The 21,559-nt window shown below is 49.2% G+C and overlaps 1 protein-coding gene across 12 annotated transcripts in view; it reads left to right on the top strand.

The window, feature by feature from the left end:
• The window catches only part of IQCE (IQ motif containing E), a 46,162-nt gene that overhangs the window by 10,136 nt on the left and 14,467 nt on the right, over positions 1 to 21,559 (top strand). For 6 of the 12 annotated variants that reach the window (XM_077907616.1, XM_077907607.1, XM_077907606.1 and 3 more), the window contains 14 exons: positions 387 to 515; positions 1,041 to 1,175; positions 2,666 to 2,736; positions 7,134 to 7,247; positions 7,378 to 7,428; positions 10,314 to 10,384; positions 11,387 to 11,459; positions 11,691 to 11,740; positions 13,040 to 13,203; positions 14,672 to 14,727; positions 15,896 to 16,095; positions 18,516 to 18,620; positions 19,357 to 19,413; positions 19,821 to 19,911. In XM_077907616.1, the coding sequence (XP_077763742.1) occupies positions 452 to 515; positions 1,041 to 1,175; positions 2,666 to 2,736; positions 7,134 to 7,247; positions 7,378 to 7,428; positions 10,314 to 10,384; positions 11,387 to 11,459; positions 11,691 to 11,740; positions 13,040 to 13,203; positions 14,672 to 14,727; positions 15,896 to 16,095; positions 18,516 to 18,620; positions 19,357 to 19,413; positions 19,821 to 19,911 (1,302 nt within the window). In that variant the 5' untranslated portion in view covers positions 387 to 451. The remainder of the gene's footprint in view (positions 1 to 386; positions 516 to 1,040; positions 1,176 to 2,665; positions 2,737 to 7,133; positions 7,248 to 7,377; positions 7,429 to 10,313; positions 10,385 to 11,386; positions 11,460 to 11,690; positions 11,741 to 13,039; positions 13,204 to 14,671; positions 14,728 to 15,895; positions 16,096 to 18,515; positions 18,621 to 19,356; positions 19,414 to 19,820; positions 19,912 to 21,559) is intronic. The other 6 variants (XM_077907610.1, XM_077907618.1, XM_077907609.1 and 3 more) reach the window with 5 other exon arrangements.

Below are 21,559 nucleotides of genomic sequence, written 5' to 3'. Positions count from 1 at the left end.
CCAGGCACCCCTCTTCTAGATTTTTTAATATATTAAGTTCTTGATATTATTGCTTATGTCACAAAATGGACCATTTTTTACAACGTTAAGTACAATAGACACAAAATTGTATGTTCATTATATCACAACTATGTAAAACTACACATGCATCTGAAAACGTCAAATATTGGTAGAATTAAGGATTTGTGTTTTTAGACAAATTTCCCATTATGTTGTCTTTATAATGGAATTTAAAAAGAAATATAAGTATATGTACATATATCATAGCTGTGTTTTTGACTTTTGTCAGAATGTTCTGGTGAGTATGCTGTTTTGCCTCTCTGAAGCACATATGTTGAGGGGGCATTGATATCTTGCACTTCTGAAACCATATATTGGCTTTCCAGAGTCACCTTATCACTCTAAACCGCGAAAAGTGGCATCCTGGAGATCTCTGAGGACAGCAGCAAGCATGCCTCTTGGTAACAGAATGTCCTTAACCCCACAGAAGCTGTGGCTGGGAAGCACAAAGCAAGGTATGTGGTTGCTCCGACAGAAACTTTTCCTGCTCCAGAGGAGAGTTTTAGGACTTGCAGGTGGTAATTTAGGATAGAGTTTCTGATATGACGTATTTGAATGACATTGTTTTTAATCCTCTCAAAGACGTTGCATTAAGTGTGCTTTCTGATGGTTTGCGTGTGTGACACTGTATCCCTTTGAGTCTTAGGATGTCTCAGCGGTGCTGGCCGTGGCCAGCTCCTACTGGCTTGCAGGAGCCAATTGTTCAGTTTCTAGGAATTTTGTGAGCTGGTCGATGTCACACTGCCAGCTTGAAATTGGATGTGGTGGGAATATTTATACCATGGAAATAGGTAGATGCTACAAAACTGGGCTTTGTTTTTTGAGAGCTGCTGATTAAACATCTATTAGCCTACCAAGATTGTCAGTATCTGCTGGTTGACTTAAACTTTCCTCAATCCACGAAGATTGATTATTAGGGGCAAAACCTCCTGTTTCATTTATCTGTCCTGTCCTATTAAATCCGTGCACATTCAAACCAGGAAGTCTGACCCAACCCCTGAAGTCAGACCTGACCTTGGAGCATGCATGGACCAACCCCCCGAGCAGCACTCCCGACTATCTGACAGAAGCTTTAAGAATGAAGAGGTCAAATCTCAGGCGTTCCGCCAGCAACGGTGAGCACGCTAATGGTGACGAGGCCACAAGGAGGGAAAGCCCGAGATTTGTGCTTTGACATAATGAGATTTGGGGCTTCCTGTACTGGCTCCATCCCTATGAGATCATGGAGAGAGGACAGGGACCCTACAAGTCCACTCTGCCTCCTAGAAAGCAGTTTCCCTAATGTGGACAGTGGTATCTTCCCGGGCTCCAATTGGGCCTGCCTCCCTAAGCTTAGAGTCTTATTGAAATCTATTGTGGGGGGCAGCCCCGGTGGCTCAGCGGTTTGGTGCTGCCTGCAGCCCAGGGCGTGATCCTGGAGACCCGAGATCGAGTCCCATCAGGCTCCCTGCATGGAGCCTGCTTCTCCCTCTGCCTGTGTCTCTGCTTCTCTCTCTCCTCTCTGTGTATTCTCATGAATAAATAAATAAAATCTTAAAAAAAAAAATCTATTGGGGGCAGCCCAGGTGGCTCAGCGGTTTAGTGTCACCTTCAGCCCAGGGCCTGATCCTGGAGACCTGGGATCGAGTCCCACATCAGGTTCCCTGCGTGGAGCCTGCTTCTCCTTCTGCCTGTGTCTCTGCCTCTCTCTGTGTGTGTCTCTCATGAATAAATAAATAAAATCTTAAAGAAATCTATTGGATAGGGATGCCTGGGTGGCTCAGCAGTTGGGCAGCTACCTTTGGCTCAGATCATGATCCTGAGATCCGGGATTGAGTCCTGCATTGGGCTCCTGCTAAGAGCCTGCTTCTTCCTCTGCCTATGTCTGTCTGTCTGTCTGTCTGTCTCTCTCTCTCTCATGAATAAATAAATACATTTAAAAAAAAAGAAATCTATTGGATAAACAATATTAGAAATAACAATTGCAAATAATAAAAAGCCCAAATCTCACCAGAAAGGCTGGGTCTGTTGTCCTGTCTCTGCCTTTCTGTCTCGCCTTTATCCATGTTTCCTACCTGGCTCTCACTGCTCTCCTTGGAGACTTGTGCAGGAGCATGGTGAGCCCATGTCACCTTGCCCCCTGAGCTGACCCCCTCCCTGTGTTTGCTGGCTCTGTGTTCTACTTTAGGCTTGAATGTTCTAGAGTCTTAATATATTAAGTATCCTCCTGAAACCAGAGTATGCTTCATTCACTACACTTCATTCACTGGACATTGGAAGGGGTGTTGTTCATTGCCTTTTTACTTGGTTTGCTATTTAAAAACTTGAACTTACCACTTCTTTTGACCCCTTCTTTCCTTTTCCTGCATGTGAGCCCTGTGTTCACACCTTTCCATTTCCTCCTGCTTTATCTTTCTGGATCACTCTCAGTTTTAGTCTCCTTACTTTTGTGGGGAGTATGGCGGTCAGTCTAAAAGTGTTGAAGTATTTTTACTCTTTTTTTTTTTTAAGCCTCCTTTTTTAAAAAAGGTAATTTTGTCAACTTCCAGGTTTTCCTTCAGGTACAGCCAAGAATTCTATCTACTGTTCAGATGATCTTATCCAACATTTGCTTGTCCCCCTCCAGGTCACGTTCCTGGAACCCTCATCTACAGAGAGAAGGAAGACATGTATGACGAGATCATTGAACTGAAGAAGGTAGTGTTTCTGTCTATCCCTTGCTGGTTTTCGACAGCAAGAGCCTTCTGCAAGGACAGCAGGGAAGGTCGGGGTCAGTGCTGACATGTCTGCCCGGGAAGAACATGAGCTTTGAAGGGACACCCGAGTTCAAACCCCGGCCCCGTGTCATGGAAGCTGGGTGTCCCACCTAGCACCACTGTAGAAGAGGCCTCCCCAAGTATGTAGATTCCATCTGTGCTCTGCTCTCGCAGCCTGGCAGGGAGGCAGGGGAAACACAGACTTGACCTCACAGTCCCTCTGCACAGAGATTTGGCATCGGGTAAGGTCACTGGTGTCATTATTATCAGTAGCCCCCCATGTGTGTGACTGTTTCACATTTACCGGATGTTCCACATGCCCTCACTCAGTGTGTCTCTACAGGAGTCTGGGAGGGAGTGCATGGTTCTTAGCCAGTGCTGACCTTGAGACTCAGACAAGGTAGTCTGTCCAAGGTTGACCAGTAGCAGAATGAAGACTTCTACCAAGGCCATCTGCCTCCCAGGGCCAGGGCTGCTTTTACTTTCCCATGCTATCTCCCATCCTTAAAGTATGAATTGCACTGATAAATGACCGCCATCCTCGTCACCATCACCATAACCACGAATGCCACACTGTTCTTTAGTGCTCATCCGCATTCCTGTGCCCCTGGAGAAGAGGCCAGGGTTCACTCCCTTACATAGCATTAATCTCTTTCAAGCCCTACCATCTCCGCCAGCTGAGCTTCATCCAGGGGCAGGATCCTCTGGGCACCCGAGGTTAAGCGGGGTGTGGGCAGCTAGCACGCCCAGGGCACAGCTGTGGAGAGGAGTCTGTGAGCCATCCTACCTGAGAAGCATGTGGTCTAGGCCGCTGTGGACAAGATGCAGCCCTTCTGTCTCGGTCCAAACAAGATGCTCAGATCTCAGATAGAACCAAGATACTCCTCACCCATGGGAGCCGCCTGGCGGTTAAAGTGCTATTCCATGCACCCGAACTCCCTTGTCCTTCGAAACTGTAAGCACATGTTGGACAACTGCTTCTCAGGCATACCGTGGGGAGAACCCTCATTTTGAACTCTGAATAATCACTGCAGCAACACTCGTGAATCTCCTTTTGGCTAGAATTGGGTCCCTGGGTAAAATTATACTGACTTTATTCAAACTTAACATTATGGGCTTCTGGAAAAAAAATCAGCCTAAGCTCCTAAATGCAGAGAGAAGAGAACGTCACTTCCATGACTCTGTTGCTCTGGGATCAGTTTTCTGTGGCAAGTGATGCCTCCCGATTCCTGTTGAAAAATGGCAATCATAAAGGGGCAGTCTCACAGGGTCACTGTGAGAGTTTAGCAAGGTACCCATGCGCGTGCCACCACTCCACGCCTGGTACTCAGCTGGAGGCCGGGAATGTAGACCGCCCAGGCAGTGGCAGAGATGTCATGGAGAGTCCTTTGCACCCAGCACCAGTCTCCCCTACCCGCCAGCTTAGTATCGAAACCAGGACACAGACACGGGCACAGTGTGAGTGTTGGATTCCATGCCATGTTGCCAAGTGTGTATATTCACATACCCGCCACCACAGTCAACACACATGCTGCTCCAGACTGTCCCTTAAACTGTCCCTTTGTGGTCACACCCACCTCCCCTCCCCACTCATCACTCCTCACTCCTGGTGACCACTGACTTTGCTCCCCATCTCTATAATTTTTGCATCCTGATAATGTCCTATACATGGAATTAAAGAGCATATGACCTCTTAAGATTGGTATTTTCTATCAGTGTCTTGCCCTGAGAGCCTTCCACAGCAGCCCATACAAGTGACTCCTTCCACTCGGCCCTGGTCCAGCTGTGTCTTTGTCTGAGTGTCTTGTCTTCACACTCTCTTGCTGTGTGTGTATGCATTTAGGGTCCCTGTTGTATTTTTTTGATGTGTTAATTCCCCGAAGACCCTTTGGCCTGTGGATTATTTGGAATTGTGTTGTTAAATTTCTGAGAATTTAAAGATTTTCACGTTATTTTTGTTGCTGAATTGAGTTTGACTCATTATGGCCACAGAACACATCCCGTGTAGTTTCATTTCTTTTGTGTGGCTCAGGGAGTGCCCCTTTGCAGCTTTGCCACGGGCCAGAGTAGAGAGCATGTACATTGCTGCCAGGCAGGGTGTCGTGTGCAGGCAGTCAAACCCTTTGGGGTGTCAGGGTGAGCTCCCCTGCACCCCTGCCGGGTTTCTGTCCAGCTGCTTGCTCATCACTGAGAGAAGAGTGTTGAAGGCCCCACTGTGCTCATAGGTTTCATTTCCCCTCCAGTTTTGTCACGTGTCTTCACACTCTCTTGCTGGGTGTGTATGCATTTAGGGTCCCTGTCTCTTCAGTGGACTGACCCTTAAAGTCACTATGTGACGTATCATCAGCTTTGCCTGATGATAATGTACCCACTCTTTCCATCCTATTACTGCCACCTTCTGTCTCGTTACGCTAAAGTCAGTTTCTTGTAGACAGCATATGCTTGGTCATGTTCTTTAATCTACTTTGCCAGTTTCTGTCTTCCAGGTGGTTTGTTTAGATCATTTATATTTAATACAATTTTTGGTATTCCGTGATATAATTCTTCCATTTTATTTTGTGCGTGTGGCCTCATTACCCTGGACAGTAAAGTCCTGACCCTCCCACGGGCCTCCTCTGACCACCCTTCTCCCTCAGCAAGAAAGGGGCTGGGAGCCTTGCTACAACCCAGAGGGTGGGGGTAAGGGGTGGGGGCTGGGCTCTGCACTCAGCCCTTGCTGACAGGGGTGGGGCTACGCTCTGTTCTGCAGGGTCTGTCCGAGGTGGAGCATTTGTTGTCTGTGAGTTTTCTGCCTAGGGAGGCTGCCCCTTTCCTGCTGGGGAGCAGAGGCTTTCCTGTCTGTGTCTGTGGACTCGTGTAGGCTGTTGGCATCCTCTGCACTCCACTGAGAGTGTGTAAGGCACAAGAGGGGATTCTGTGGTCCTCTCTTGGGTCCTGAGCCCCAGGCTAGTCTGCTTCTTCTCTCCCCCCCTTCTGATGCTCCTTTTGTTTGTGCTACGTACTATGTCCAAGGTTTTTCACTGTACAGAGCAGGAGGAAAGAGAACAGTGAGTGTATCCCCATTTCCAAAGCAGAATTCCCACTATTCGATTTCTTCTTCCCAATGACTGTGCATGAACTGACTTATTCATTAAGCCCTCACTGAGTGCCAGGAACTCTCATGCCCCAGAGCAATACTGGCCAATGGTGGGCATGTGGCCGACCTGCCAGGCCACCCTACGTGGGTGCACTTTACGAGTCAGCTGGCCGGTTGTAGTTTTGTTCAGATGCTGTCTCTCTGCTACGCGCCACAAGACTCCAGAAAGGAGAAGGTTGTTTCCAGGATGACTGGCTTGTTGACATGCAGGCTGATGCTGGAAGCTGATTAAATGTACACTGGCTACTCGTATGGGCGCTGGCCGCAGCGGCTAATCACTGCTGTTGGAACCTCATGCTCTCTGTACTGTGGGGTTTCACCACTTGGGAGAGAGCTTTTTCAAGTGAGGACATGGAAAACAAAAATGAAAAATTCCTTGCCATCACTGCTTCATAAAAGGGTGAAGTCCAGAATAGAAGGAGGGAGAAATTTCTAAGTACAGGGCAGCTGTGGGATTGAACCAGCTTAGGTTAGGGGAAAATTGACAGCATGGTCTTTTCTCCTCAGTTCACCACAGACTGGTAAAAACTTAGGAGCCATTGCTCTTGACCCCCTGAGCCTTAGCTGAGGACAAGGATTTTAAGTGGACATTAGTTAGCCTTTGATAAGTTTTAGTGACACCGGGATCCCTGGGTGGCGCAGCGGTTTGGCGCCTGCCTTTGCCCCGGGGCGTGATCCTGGAGACCCGGGATCGAATCCCACATCGGGCTCCTGGTGCATGGAGCCTGCTTCTCCCTCTGCCTGTGTCTCTGCCTCTCTCTCTCTCTCTGTATCTGTCATAAATAAATATTTAAAAAAAAAAAAAGTTTTAGTGACACCTGCTGTGACATACATGGGCTGTCAGATGGGCGTGGAAGGGAGTGTGATGGTAGAAGTTTCCAGAAGTGCTGTTGATGGTGTCGATGTGTAGGGCAGTGTTTCTCAGAGACGGAGGGTGTGCCTTTTAGGGCAGGGGGCTCCTAGTCGCTTGGGATGGTCCTGCACCTAACGGCATCTCCCCAGTCCCCGTCCACCAAGTGCCGGGGGTGCCCACAGGACTCCTTCCTGTGACATCCAGCTCTCCGTCCCCTTGCGCCACACACAGTACCCTGACTGGGCACCAGGCCACTTTGCCAGACCTGCTCCGGCTGCTATTTCCCCTGGCATTTGTGTGCGCACATGTGTGCATGGGTGTGCGTGTGTGTGGTTATGTTTCCCTTCAGTCCCTGCACATGCAGAAAAGTGACGTGGATCTCATGAGAACAAAGCTTCGGCGCCTAGAAGAGGAAAATAGCAGGAAGGACCGGCAGATAGAGCAGCTTTTGGATTCATCCCGAGTAAGTCGTGGTCCTGCAGTGGTGGCACCTGGCCATGGGCTGGGAAGGCACAGGCTCCACTCCTCAGGCTGCTGGGGGGAGAGGCCGTTCCCTCTGCCTGTGTCTTCATCTCTCCATCTGCTTACTGCAGGGCCCAGATTTTGTTCGGACTCTGGCAGAGAAAAGGCCTGATACTGGCTGGGTGAGTACGATCTCCAGCAGGACGCATAACCTTCCCACTGAAATCTGAAAACAGCCCACGGTTGAGGGATGCCTTTCCTCTAACACAGTCGTGCAACAATGACAGAGATGAGGGCCCAGAGCTCCCTAAAGCCAGTCTCCATGCAGCCAGAGGGCTTGCAAGAGGACGCCGCGGGCACTGTTAGGGGACGTGAGGGGGCTGAGCAGGCTCCGTGCAGAGCAGGAGGTACACTGTAGGGAACGGGGTCACAGTGGAGATGTCTCCCGCCACACCCTATACACACATCGCGCTGAACTAATGACGCTAAGTGGAAACAGAAACAGCAGACACACACACGACACCTCTGCTGTGAGACTGCACAACATGTGGTGATGGTTAAGGGAGCCATTCTGCAGTGGGTGCAGTGGCAGGAACCATGATACACTTTTGTCCAAAAGTGTATCATGATAAACCTCCTGAGTCAAGGGAGCACAGTTTTATAGAAATGCAAAATTCAAAAAGAAAGTGGGAAGGGACACGGTTTTGAGATTATTGAACACAAGGAATTAAGAAACATTAGTGAGATGATTGTTGGGTTTGGTGACACAAAATTTATAACCAAACCCTCTGAGACCACAGTGGGAACTGGCTCGACATAACGGGGAACGGGGGGATGTGAATCAGTTCAACAGAGTCCTCTATCCCGAGCGCACGGAGAGTCTGTGCTGGCCTGTACAGAAGGCAAGACTCAGCCCTGCATAAATGGTTAAAGCCTGGCTCTGCTCCGAGGACAGCACAAAGGAAATGCTTTCAGGGCCTGAGAACAAATCCAAGTGTTTCCACAAGAAAATCGTTTTTAGATAATAGCAACTCCTGGATCTTACATGGTCGTACATAATCTCGTTGGATTTTTTGTGGTAGGGAGTCAGTCTCCTTTTTTTAAAATCCAGAAACAGATTAAGAGATTCTCCCCACTTGGGTTCGTAGTGAATCCACAGGCCCCATGGAGGCTGGGTGGCATCAGCCTTGGTCCCCGCCACTACCTCAGCCGTCAATACTTGAGTGAAGATGTTCACTTGAACCACCATGAGTAAAGCCCTCATGCCCTAAAACAGCAGAATAAACAGATGGTCAAAACCAGTGTCCGCAGGGCTGAGAAGGCACAGGCATACTCGGAGCTGGATGCTGCATTTTAAGTTGGCACGACTGAGCCGAGGAATGGTCCGTGAAGTCATGCCTTCCATTTGTCCAGTACTGCTCTCTTTCGGGCTGTATCTCTGGGGAAAAAATCCAATATAAAAGGGCTTTCACATAAGGATATTTATAGCTGCCCAATCGCGAGGGGAATATTGCGGAGAAACCATTAAAATTAAAATAACACTACATTAAAATACATCTTAAGAAAAATGGTTTTTAAAGACTATTAAAAATGATTTATTTTTAAATTTTTTAATTTTTAAAAAATGATTTATAAAGAATATACAACTATGTTCAGAATCATGTGATTAATTTAGGTGAGGATTTAGAATTATGTAAATAATGCATACTTGTAGAGGAAGGGCTTTTTGCATTTTTGTTCTGATGCTGTGGGGTTTTTGGTTTTTTTTTCTTAGACTTTATTTTATTTAGAGAGAGACTGCATGTGAGCAGGGGGCAGGGCAGAGGGAGTGAGAGAATCTCAAGGAGACTCTGCTGAGTGTGGAGTCTGATGTGGGGCTTGATCTCCCGACCCTGAGATCACAACCTGAGCCAAAACCAAGAGTCAGAGGCTCAACCGACTGAACCACCAGGTGCCCTGCTATGAATTTTTTTTTCAATTAAAGTTGATTACAAGTAGAAATTCTAGATCCTCAGATATGTACCATTCCCACTTTCATATCCGTTGCCAAATCACCCTTCAGAGTCACTGCGTCTTGTGACTAGACACTTGTGCTGGTCACCATCTCCCCTCAAGAGACATTTGCACACATGCACAAGGAAGGCTGGATATCTCCTGCAGGCTTGTTTGTATTCATAGCTTAGACATCTGTCAGTGGAGAAATGCTTGTCTACACCAAATGATCGTACTGTGCAAGAATAACCTAGATCTCTAGGCAGCACAGGGTTAGACCACCAAGACCGTTTGTGCTGTGAAAGGAACGACTTGCAGACTGCGTGGTGGGATGGCATTTCTGCAAACACAACAGTGCCATAATGCCAGTGGGGACACATCCGTATAACAAGGTCTAAAGAATACAGATTCAATTGGTAATGATATTTAGTTGAGAGGTATGAGGTCAAGGAACATAGTTTATAATGTTTTAATCCTTTTTGCAAGGAGATGTATTCATGTGTTACTAATATAATTTAAAATTAGCTTTTAAAAAAAGTCATTTGGCTATTCAAGAAGAAAGGAAGAGCTATTCTTCCAGGAACATAAGGGTGCCAGCTCCCAGAATGGTACGTTAGCAGAGAGAAGGAAGAAATGAGGTGGATGAGTGGTCTTTCCCCAGAAGGAAACATGGGGCCATGGGGGGCTTCTCCAGGCCTCTACCGCTCTGCTCACTCCCAGGGGAATACTGTGGATGCAGTCGCCCTGGGCAGGGTCACAGTTGTCAATCTTTGTATCTAGCACTGTGGTGGCTCCTGTCAGCCCTCAAGTGTGGAATGAGGCCAAGGGGAGGGCCCTGCACCTGCTGGCACATCTCTGGGGCCCGCCCCACTGTTGCCACCACGTACTGAGCCAGGGGGACAGTTGGCCCTCTCTTTGCTGCGCCTAGAGACTACAAAAGAAGCCAGCAACAAAGGGGGCAGTGTGTTAGATGCTGCTGGGTCCACTGGCCAGGGACAGTCTTGAGTGTCCAGAGGGAGGAGGAGGTTGCGGACATGGAGGCAGTCAACTTGATGTGCTGGTGTTTGATTGGCAGGTCATTAACGGGCTAAAGCAGAGGATTCTCAAGCTAGAGCAGCAGTGCAAGGAGAAGGACAACACCATCAAGTATGGAGGCGCTGGCCATGGGCGGGACGGGGGGAGGTGAGGGAGGACAGCAGGTGGGACTCTTGAGGGTCACCACCTGACCTGGTCTCCAGTAGCAATGTCTGCTCTGTCTGCAGCTTCAGTCCCCCTACAACCCCATCCCATGTCCCTTATCCCAGTTTCCTCTTTGTACTAAAGAAATGAAAACGAGTATTAGCCATCTCTCCCAAACATCACTGGGGGACAGTATCTTCCTTAATCTCTTTTCCTGTCCCCACTGCATTTAAGAAATGCTTCCTTTCCTTGGTCTTCTGTGGATTGCTTGAGTATGTGCCCATGGGTCTGTGGTCTTGATGCCAGCTGTCAGTGCTGGGACACCAGCTGCCTGCCTGGCCCCTGCCTCATCCTGCTGCTGCTCAGGGCAGCGGGCAGCCTCACACACTCTCCCCTGGTGATGCGGTATAGAGGAGTGTCCATCCTGGCCCTGGTTCCCCTCCCTATGTTTCTTGCTGAAATTGTCACCTATAAAAATTTGGATTTTTTGCTGGTTTCTCCTATGTTACAGATTCCTGAAGTCTGTAACTGTACTTTCATTTGTCTGCAAAAGCTTTTTGTCTAAGTCTGCTGGATGCTGAGGGTGGGGGAATGGTACTGGTACTGCAGGAGGGAAGTGATGCTCCTTTCTTTTGAACTGCTCCTCCCACCACCCCCAGAGGCAGCTGTTCTCACCTATCGTGTACTTAGTAGTTACTCTGCTTCTTCTCAAACAGCCTTCTATTTAGTAAGAAATTGCTTTAGGGAATCTCTTATGGCACCTGGAGGTGGCTGGTCCAACAGGGAGGGGTTCCTGAGGGTGTAAGGATCCTCCCATGGGCCTCAAGGGGAGTCCATGAGGCTCCCTGCCCAGTTCGCTTCTCTTGCAAAGCCCTTCTATCACTGTTGTTATGGGAGACACACTTCCCCTTGTTGGTCTGCCCTGGGGATACCAGCACTGCTGTGCTAACTCTGAACTTGGGTTTCTAGCAAACTGCAGACTGACATGAAGACCACCAACTTGGAAGAGATGAGGATTGCCATGGAGACTTACTACGAGGAGGTGTGTGGCCTTCTCTGGGTGGGGTGGGTCAACTGCTGAGCTGGGCAGTCACCCCACAACGCCCTGGGGACCCTGTTCTCCCATTTCATCTTTGCTTGACTATGAATCCCAGAAACTCAGTGCTTACCTCCAGCCACTAGGCAGAAATCAAGAATCTGATTATGACTTTTTTCAGAGGAGGGCCTTCATGCTCATTTTGTATTGTAATGGACTTTAATTTGGTGTTTACAGATTCATCGTCTCCAGACTCTGCTGGCAAGCTCCGAGACTGTCGGAAAGAAGTATGGTCATCTCCTTGGGAGCTGTGTTTTGTGTTTGGTCCTAAGAATAGCATAGGCATTACATGGGAAGTGCTGGCAGTACCCACACCTGCATGGTTTGTTCATTGTTAGAGTGGACCTGTTTCCATTTGGGATGGTTACACAGGTGCCCTCGTGGTTGCCACACACTGGCTACTAACAGCGTGCTCAACTCTCCACACGTTACTTCCCTAATTCCTACTATGGAACACTTCCCTCATACAGTTAGAAAGCACTGTTGTTGAAAGCAGGCCTTCCTTGTCAAGAAGACATTTCATACCCAACAGTAAACACAAGTTCATTTTCCTGAAGGAGTTTATTAGGAGAGACATCAGGGTTTCCTTATCGCCAAGATTCCCTCACTGCAGATTTGGCCATGCCACTGGCCTCTGCACTGAGCTGCATATGTGTATCACGCATTCACCTTGTGCCACGCACAGCCTTCTCTTTGCCCCCTTTGGCTTGGCAAGCTTTTTCCATAAAGGACAACTGATTCTTGCTGTTTGAGGTAGGTATGTTCTGTGCAGCATCCACAAACAAATACAAAGCCATTCCCCTGGGGGACGTACAGAGTAGGTTCCTGCGAGCCTCAGGTCACGACATCACCACCCACCCTGTTTCTGTGTGTATTTCTGCTGAAAAACAACTTATTTAGTACATACTGCTGATTCCCAATATCAAGTGGCATCACACACATGTGCTTTCTGGTGATTAGGTCCATGGGGCAGACCCGAGCATTGTGCTGAAGAGCCCGTTTTAAACCGTGAGACCACCAACGAAAGACACAGGGAAATACACACTCAATATAGTGGAGGTGCTGCTTGAGGAGCACATGGGGACTCCACCCACCCTCCCACCAGGAACTCGCCCTGAAGCTTCCCGCCACCCTACCCATGTCCCTGAGTGACTGTGAAGCCACCCCAAGTATCAATTCAGGGGTTACAAATAAATTTTAGCAAGTAGGCAAATTTGCAGGTACAGAAACTGAACAGGCTGTATGTTAGACTTTCTGGGATAAGGGGCAAAATCAGAACTGTTAGACAAGTGTTTATGTAACAAGACTAAGTTCACACAAACTTTTTAGTGATGCAATTTAGGATATGTTACTGTATGTTCCTTGGAGTTCAAAGTCTGTGTTTCCTGTTCAATTGCAAATATGCAGAAATCTCTCTGAGCCAGGGCCAGACACCCACAGGCTGTTGTGCGCCCACCCCTCTTTTAAGGCATTTTATAAAGTCAGTTTAGGAGCTCAAACCTAGCTGTTGGTCTTGTTGTTCCCAGGCCTCCAGGGGAGAAGAAAATGGGCCTCAGAAGACAGAAAAAAGTGAGCAGCGCCCTCCTGAGCTTGTCCCGGAGCGTCCAGGAGCTCACAGAAGAAAACCAGAGCCTGAAGGAAGATCTGGACCGTGTGCTGAGCAACTCTCCCACTGTCTCCACCATGAAGGGTACCATCCCTGGAGCTGCCCACAGAGGGACGCTCAAGGAGAGGCCACCTCTCATGTTCTTTGAGGGAAGATGCAGGCAGAGGCTGTGGGAGAGTCTTGGCCCTCCCGCCCAGCCCCTGAGGCCTGATTTCAGTTGCCACAAATGCAGACAATCCTGCTAGGCTACACTAAAATGTATCCCAAAATCTAATGGGTACCTGCCGTGTGCCAAGCACCCATCTAGGGAGTGGAGTAGAGTGGTGAACAAAGCAGACATCCCTTGTAGGGGGTGACTGTGTCATGACTGTGTCATGCTGGGAGGGGAACAAGAAGTCAACCCATCAGCTGTGGGTCAGGTGGTAGTGTCGTGGAGCAAAATAAAGTGGAAAGTCAGCAGGGGTCGGGGCAGGGTGTGCACCTGTGAATAGGGTCTTCAGGGACAGTGACAGCTGACAGACCTGGGACAGCTGAGGGACAGCCAGGCCCATAGCCAATGCGTACAGCATGTGTCCGCAATGGCAGGGTGGAGCAATGAGACAGGAGCCGGGTCAGGTGGAGGGCAGGGTTGTGCCAGCCATGCCCAGGCCCTGGGGGTTTGGGCCTGGGGAGAAGACCAGCTACTATGCTGAGCAGACTGTAGAAAAGCAGATGGGGAGACAGGGCTGCTACGATGTCCTCATACAGGCTGCTGACCACTTGGAGCAGGGTGGCACCATAGGGCTGAAAGGTAGCCAGGTTCCAGATACCTTTGGGAGATCAGGTGCAGCCTCTGATGCAGGAGGAGCTAGGTTCCAGGGCTTTTATCTGAGCAACTGAAAGGACGAGTGTCCTTTACTGGGGTGGAGGTGACAGGAGCAGGTCTGGAGGAAGGGAACAGGTCTAGTCTGTGGTGTGTACTAAGTATCCAAGTGGAAACAATGTATCCATGAGTTCAGGGCAGAGGCTCAGCAGGTGATCACCAGCAAACAGAGGACTTGGGTGAGATTCAGAGCACCCACGAGTCAGTGGTGCAGAGGAGGGCCCAAGTGCAGACCCTGACATGACATGGCAGTGTGCAGAGGGTGACCGGCGAGGTGAGCCAGCAGCACTGCTGCCAGTAGCTGGCGAGACAGCTGGAAGAGCTAGGAGGGCCAGGGAAGGAAGTGCCCGCAGGAGGGAAGGGGCAAAGGATACAGCAAAGTGGACTCGTGTGACCTTGAGAAGGACCATCTTTGACCGGGGGCGCCAAAGCCCAACGGGTAGAATCAGGAGTAGGTGTCACACTACAGACAGCTCCACAGTGGGGGGAACAGAATCCTTTGCGGGGAGGCGCCACTGGGTTATAAGAACCTGCCGGGTGGGGGTTTCCCGGCTTTGCTTCTGGCTATGCGAGCTGTGCCAGCTTGTGGAGGGGGAAACTCACAGGCTGTGCTTGAGACAGTTGGGCTGGGCTGAAGGGGCCATCGGATGGTTGTATGAAGTACATCTTTAAAACCGTTGCTTCCGTCAGGTTACATGGAGTGGAGTAAGCCCCGGCTGCTGAGACGGATCACAGAGCTGGAAAAAGTGAGTGGTGTGCCTCTTAGCCCACCTCCTGTCCTTTAGGATCAGCCTGTGCTCAAAGAGAAGCCAGACAGCTTATAAAGTGGGAAAATAGACAAGTCCTCTGCTCATAGGATACTCAGAGAGGACATGTTAATGAATAGTCGCTGTCTACTGGATGGCACTCAGGGCAGACTCCTTGCAGGTCTGGATGAGACCAAGGGTCATGTCCTTCCTGTCTCTGATATTACAGGTGGTCACACGGCACATGGTTTTGGACTCTGTGTGTGACTAGGGATGGATGCAGGTGATCCTAGAGCCTTTTAGAAACTCAGCCTGACGTGTGCATGTGAGCTTTCTACAGGCCGGTCCCTCACCATCCTGTATATCTGAGTCATCAGAAAACTCTATGTATCCCCCGGAAAATTGGGGAGATGAATATTTCCTCATATCTGCCATGTGAATTTGTAAATTTGGTATCATTCCTCTGGTCAGTAATCAATCAGATTCTACTGGAGTTAGTCAGAAGTGTCAGCATATTCTGAGTAGCCTGGTAAAGTGGGAGCTGCCCCCTTATTTGGCTGAGCAGAGTAAACCTAGAGGGGAGCATTAAAAAAAGAACTTTACATATTTACACAGCAGAAAAACCTAATAAGTTTTATATATTGTGGGTATTTTGAAAATAAAGTTTGTTAGGAAAGGAAGTCAGCCAGAGGTGGCTCTGAAGTGCACGAGGGCAATACTTTGTCTGCTGATGCAGGCTGGCATCAAGCAAGCCACAAGGCATCAGGAGTTCTTCGTGGGCACAACTGGGTTATCACTTAAGATTAAAATCACAGAGTTTGAAAATTCTAGAAATCCTAAGGAAATACTAGAGTAAATGAGCACAAAGAAGAGAAGCTTATGAATTTCCCTTTCATAGGCCCTGTGTTCTGTTTTGTTAATGGTGCCTTGCCCCCACTTGTCCCAGGCTGGGCTGTGCTGGCAGGGGTGCTCTTCACTTCCCCAATGGGCTCCTGTCCCAAAAGGCTCCCGTGAGGTGGAGCTGTCCCACGATTTAAGGTCACACCCAGAGCTTGTCCCATACCTGGGCTTGGGACGAGTTTTGCTTGGTCACTATCTCTTCCTTGGGTTTCATAACCACAACATAAAATGAGAAAGAACATCTAAAAAATGCATGTGTTGCCTCTAGAAAATAAGTTCGATGGAAAGCCCCAAATTACATGCTTCAGAAGTGGTCAAGGCAAACGCTGTGGTGCACTCTGCGTCCAGCTCCACTGTGTCCAGGCAGCCACGAGGTGACCAACACGAGGACAACGAGCATCTGCGGGGGACTGTGCGGAGCCTGAAAGGCGAGCGGAATGCCCTACAGATGCAGCTGCAGGAGAAAGAGTAGGTCTCGGGGCACAACTGGCACTCTGGCCCCCTGGGAGGGCTTGTGGCTAGAGACTGGCATTCTGGTGAATACAGGGGAGATGCTCAACTCCTGGTAGTAATTCCTGGGGTAGTTTTGTAGGATTCAGAGACTTACTGTATTTTTTTTAAAGATTTTATTTATTTATTCATGAGAGACACAGAAGGTAGGGGATCCCTGGGTGGCGCAGCGGTTTGGCGCCTGCCTTTGGCCCAGGGCGCGATCCTGGAGACCCGGGATCGAATCCCACATCGGGCTCCCGGTGCATGGAGCCTGCTTCTCCCTCTGCCTGTGTCTCTGCCTCTCTCTCTCTCTGTAACTATCATAAATAAATAAAAATTTAAAAAAATATATTAAAAAAAAAAAAAGGCAGAGACATAGGCAGAGGGAGAAGCAGGCTTCTCGCAGGGACTCGATCCCTGGATCCTGGGATCATGCCTTGAACCGAAGGCAGACGCTCAACCACTGAGCTACCCAAGAGTCCCAAACTCCTACCTTTTTGAATGTTTACTTAGTGGCAACATTCAGAGGGAACAAAGACTAAATAATAAACATAACGAATAAATTATGTTCTTAAAGATTTTATTTGTTCATGAGAGACAGAGAGAGAGGCAGAGACGTAAGCAGAGGGAGAAGCAGGCTCCCTGCAGGGAGCCCGATGTAGGACTCCCTCCCAGAACTCTGGGATCACAACCTCAGCCGAAGGCAGAAGGCAGATGCTCAACCGCTGAACCACCCAGGCGTCCCAACTTCCTGTATCTTATTTGTGAAGTAAAAGTCACTTAGTGGTGAAAAGAAGACCTTAACTGACCATATTACATCATTGAAAGAAGGGGAGGTATTTAAATCTCTTTATGCAGAATTCTAGAGTGATTTCCAAATTCTTTTTTTGGGAAGAATTGACTTTCGTTGACTTTTGTAAAGTAGATAAGCCAGTTAAATCTTCTGCAGAGTGGTTCAGAGAGCAGTTATATGTTTATGACATCCAGTCTAAATGCCAAATAAGACACAAATTCTGTGAAGTGTTCAGTGTGACCCTCAGAGTTTGAAAGGCAAAATCTCCAGATTTTGCTTGTTCACTGTTTTTTTCTCTAGTGTCTTGATCTGTAGTTTACTGAAGATGTTTCCTCTGCTGTTTACTTGTGGCTTCTCTGGTCTCAGTTCTGTCATAAGTAAGCGAAACCCATGCATCTTCTGAGATGGGGTTTATCTCTCAGAGTGGCCTAGGGAAGCCACCAGCCTCAGCATCACGTGGGTGCTGATGAGAGATGCAAAACCTAGGTCCCGCCCACCCAGGAGCTGGTTAGATATGTAGAACCTAGGCCCTGTCCACCCAAAAGCTGGTTAGAGATGCAGAACCTAGGCGTGGCACACCTGGAAGCTGGTTGGAGATCTAGAACCTTGTCAGACCCAGATCTCCTGAATCTGACTCTGTCTGATGAGGCCCCCTGATGATTCATGTGCACATTTAAGTCTGAGAAGGACTCCCTAGCTGACTCCTCACCTACTAAGTTCTCTGCTGCCTTCTGTTTACAGCAGAGGAAAATCCCTTCACACTCCACCTGTTCTTAGTCCTCCAATCCAAGTACATCTATGTGAATTGGTAGGTTCTTTGTAAAAATTAGTATTTATCAAAAAAACTGGGCTAGTCGTTTTGAAAGGTAAATAATGCTAGTCATTTTGAGAGGTAAGTAACGTCTCTGATAATCTCTTCAGCTGTCACCTGACATGATAAGAGCTTCCACCTATTCAGCCCTTACTCTGTGATAGACCCTCTTTGAAATAGTCAAGGTTTTTCCTCTGATTCATAGAAGATTAAGGGACCTAACTTTTCTAGGTCCCTTTCAGTGAGCAGTGGAGCTGAGTTCAGACTTGGAGCGGTGCTCTTAGCCACATGCCACCTGTAGGACCAGGAAAGCCTATCAGGGAGCAGTTTAGTTGGAGGTCCCAGGTCACCCCCTTGTCCTCAATGGCTCGGCTCAAGTAGCAGCCCCGTGTGGTGCAGGCAGGACCCTCCTAGCACTCATCTGAGATACGGTTACATACCAATTGTGTGACTGTTGGGATAAAGCCTTTCTCCACGAGAGCAGGGCCACAGCTCATCTGAGCCTCCTCGCCACTGTATCCTGGGTACCTAATAGCTGCAGGCACATAGCAGGTACTCAGTGAATATCTGGAGGAACAGCCCCCCAGGGTGGCAGGCCTGTCGGGTCTTCTGGCTGCGTGTTTATAAACAAGTGCCTCTATCCATTTGCCCCCACGTCCATCCACTGTCATGAGGAAGGAAGTTGGGTGACCTGATGTTTTTGGAAAGCTCTTCCTGCTTTGGTGATAATTCATGTAACCGTGGTCCTTCATTTTCACGAACTCTGAAATGTTTCTGGTTCTGCATGTTCAGTTTGGAGATGAAGCAGCTGCTCCAGACAAATGCTGACCTGCAGAAGGAGCTGGAGGACATGAAGGGAGGTGAGGAGGAGAGAAGAGGAAGAGAGGAGGCTCTGAGGTGAGCATGCCAGGAGTCAGAGGCTGTCAAGAGATCCCACAATTCCAGGCATTTCCAGTCTTCCCTCCGTACAGCTTCTGGAGCATTTTCTTACAGCCCCAGCCTGAATCTGTCACTCACTTCCTGACATCCTGCAGGAGCTCTTTGTGTACCTTAGAGTAAAAATCCTAATTCTGGGAAAGAGCTCTTCACAATCAGGCAGTTTTTGCCTCTGTGTTGTGATGCCAGGTCCTCCACACACACCCTCCACTGCAGCCACAGCCACCACGGGCGGCCATCCAGGGCCAGAATCCTGCTCCTTCACGATTGTTCATAGACCCCAAAGGAGAGACAGCCCCAAGCCCATCAGCTGAGGCACAGATAAGAAATTCAAGTATGTCCACCTGAAGGAAGAAAAAGAAATAGGTTCTGGCACACATGATGGCGTGGATGAGCCTCCGGCACAGGGTGCCACATGAAGGAAGTAGACAGGAAGGGTCACAGACTGGATGCGCACGGGCAGATTCTCAGGGAGGGGTGGGGGCAGGGAAATAAGCAGGGGCTGCTCCACGCGAGGCTCCCTTGGGTGGGAGGAGTGTTCTGAATTGGTGGTGATGGTCGCACCATGTTCTATGAATTTTACCTCAATGAGAAGTGCCCCCCCAAAGTAGGCTAGAACCCTGGATGGAAATATATACCACTCAGAATAATGAGGAAGACACAGATTGCTAAAATGAATAAAAGTACTTGTTTTCAGGAGAACTGTGATGAGGTTTTGTCGGAAGGCAGGGCCGGAAGAGACCAGAAAGGGCAGGTATGCAGGGAAGAGCTATTTTTCTATTGCCATTAAAACCTATAGCAAGGACACAAGTCCTAGTTGCTTCCACTCACATTGTGCACTGAAAACCCCAAATGCTGCTGGCCCATGCATCACTCCAGCCACCAGGATTTTTCCCACACATCAGAGGCAGTGCTGGCCCTGGGGATCCTCCGACCCTGCCCTCCTGGGGCTGCCAGCCTGGCCACAGACACAGGCCACAGGGCATGGTCCTGCAGTAGGGACCCCATGCTGGCCAACGTGCAGGGAGGTGGTACTGGGGGCCTCAAATGGCTGCAGGAGAGGTACCCCCGCAGGCGGTCCTTGCAGTCACATACAGACATGGAGACATGGGCCACTGCATGATGACCAGTTAAGATGTCATCCTCTCCCTCCTACTTTAGAGAGGAAATTCAAACGCTTGTGAAGAAGTGTCAAGAACTGGAAGAGATTAGGAGAGCAGAGAGAGACAACCCCGTGGAAATGAGTCCTGAGGTATGGCTCAGCTGGGCTTCAGACTTCCTGTGCAAGTGCCGTGGGGCTCTCGGCCTGAGCGGGACATTCTGCTGGGTTGGTCCCCTGGTTCTCCTGACTCTGGCACTGATAGGCCGTTCCCCTTACCGTCCCCCTTGATCTCCACAAATTGCGTATGTTGAATCCAGGATCTGAACTGATTAATTGTCAGTTAAGTGACTTTTTTGAACAGTGTTTGAGTCTTAGATAGTGAAGTTGAGTGAAGATCTTCCCCGGATTTCACCTATTCAGAAAGTCTAATTGTCCAACAAGGGGTGTCTGTTAGTGGGTGAGGAGTTTGAGAAGGCCTTCTGGGGAAGGGGCAACGCTTGGGGAGGACCTCCTGTCCCCAGTCCTGCGTGTCTAATGTAAGCTTCAGACGATGACATGGACACAGCCTGGCCAGGAGAGTGCTCACTGTGGCAGAGCATCTTCCGAGACCCCCGTGCCTGCCACTGAACTTTGCACATGTCCAGGTGTTGAATGAGTGTGTGGCAAATGGCAGGTTCAAGGTGAGAGGTAAGTTGCAGGCACCTGCCCTCCTGTCCCTGTCCCCTCATGGAGGCAGCTACAGCTGAGCTGGTCTTTGTGGCCACAGGGGCTGGCTCCCCTGGCACCACCTTTGAGCCAGAGCAGCCCTCTGGTACCCACTGGCCCTATGCCACCTGCACTTGGACTTCTGGTGGCTGCACTGTGCCTCCTTGCTAATCCTTTTTTCCAATTGATGGATTTTTTTCAGGTGGCATGTATAATCTATTAACACAAATAACATTGGTATTAAAATTCTGTGGTAGCAGTGTGCTCCAAGAGGATTCCACCATGTAAACGTGTGGTAGATAAAACCAGGCTGGTGGGGAAGCGTCTACAACGAGCACACGTCAGAAATGGTAGATAACACCTGGCGGCCCCTTTACGATCCCTTTTCCATGAGCCCCCATCTACTTGCTACAGACACGGTAACACCCAGGGGATCCACCAGGACAGTGGGCCTTTACGGGGTACACATCATAGCCAAGAAGTTCTGTTGCTTCAGAAGGCGACTTACTGTTTTATAACAAGTGACCTGACAGAGATGGTCACTGGCCGCCGGGAAAAGAGAGTGTCCCCGGGCTCTAGGGCTGCGTTACCTGCTGAGGATGAAACAGACACGTTCTGATGTTTGAATCTGGGCTGGTTTGTGTCTTCTGAGGCTGGCTTCCTGAGCTGGAGTCTCCGTGGGGAGGGCTCTTACACTACATGACATGGTGTGTACTTCAAAAACAGAGAAGTGCTGACAGTCGGGAATCCGCAGAAGCTGATGGGTGCAGCTCTGGTGGCAAATGGAGATGAGCCGCAGCTTACCAGGGAGGCAAGGAAAGGCAGTCTCGTGGTGCACACGCGCTGGAGTTCCCGAAGGTTGCGTGACAGCCTTGGTGCCGGCATATCCTGCTGGCCAAGTGTGAAGGTTGGACTATGTGAGTCCTTCCTGAGCCTTTCTGGAAACTATTTTTGTGGTTCAGTAAAGTATATTTTTTGTGTTATCTGTGGGATGCATTTCTGTGCTGGTTTCTCCAAAGTGCTTTGGTTAATGTCCTGAGTCCTGTAGAGTCACGGTCCCAGTGTCCAGGAAGCCAGCCGTTCTGCATGACCG

Source organism: Canis aureus, chromosome 8, assembly GCF_053574225.1.
Source record: "Canis aureus isolate CA01 chromosome 8, VMU_Caureus_v.1.0, whole genome shotgun sequence".
Classification (NCBI taxonomy): domain Eukaryota; kingdom Metazoa; phylum Chordata; class Mammalia; order Carnivora; family Canidae; genus Canis; species Canis aureus.
This window is presented reverse-complemented; position numbering and strand designations above follow the sequence as displayed.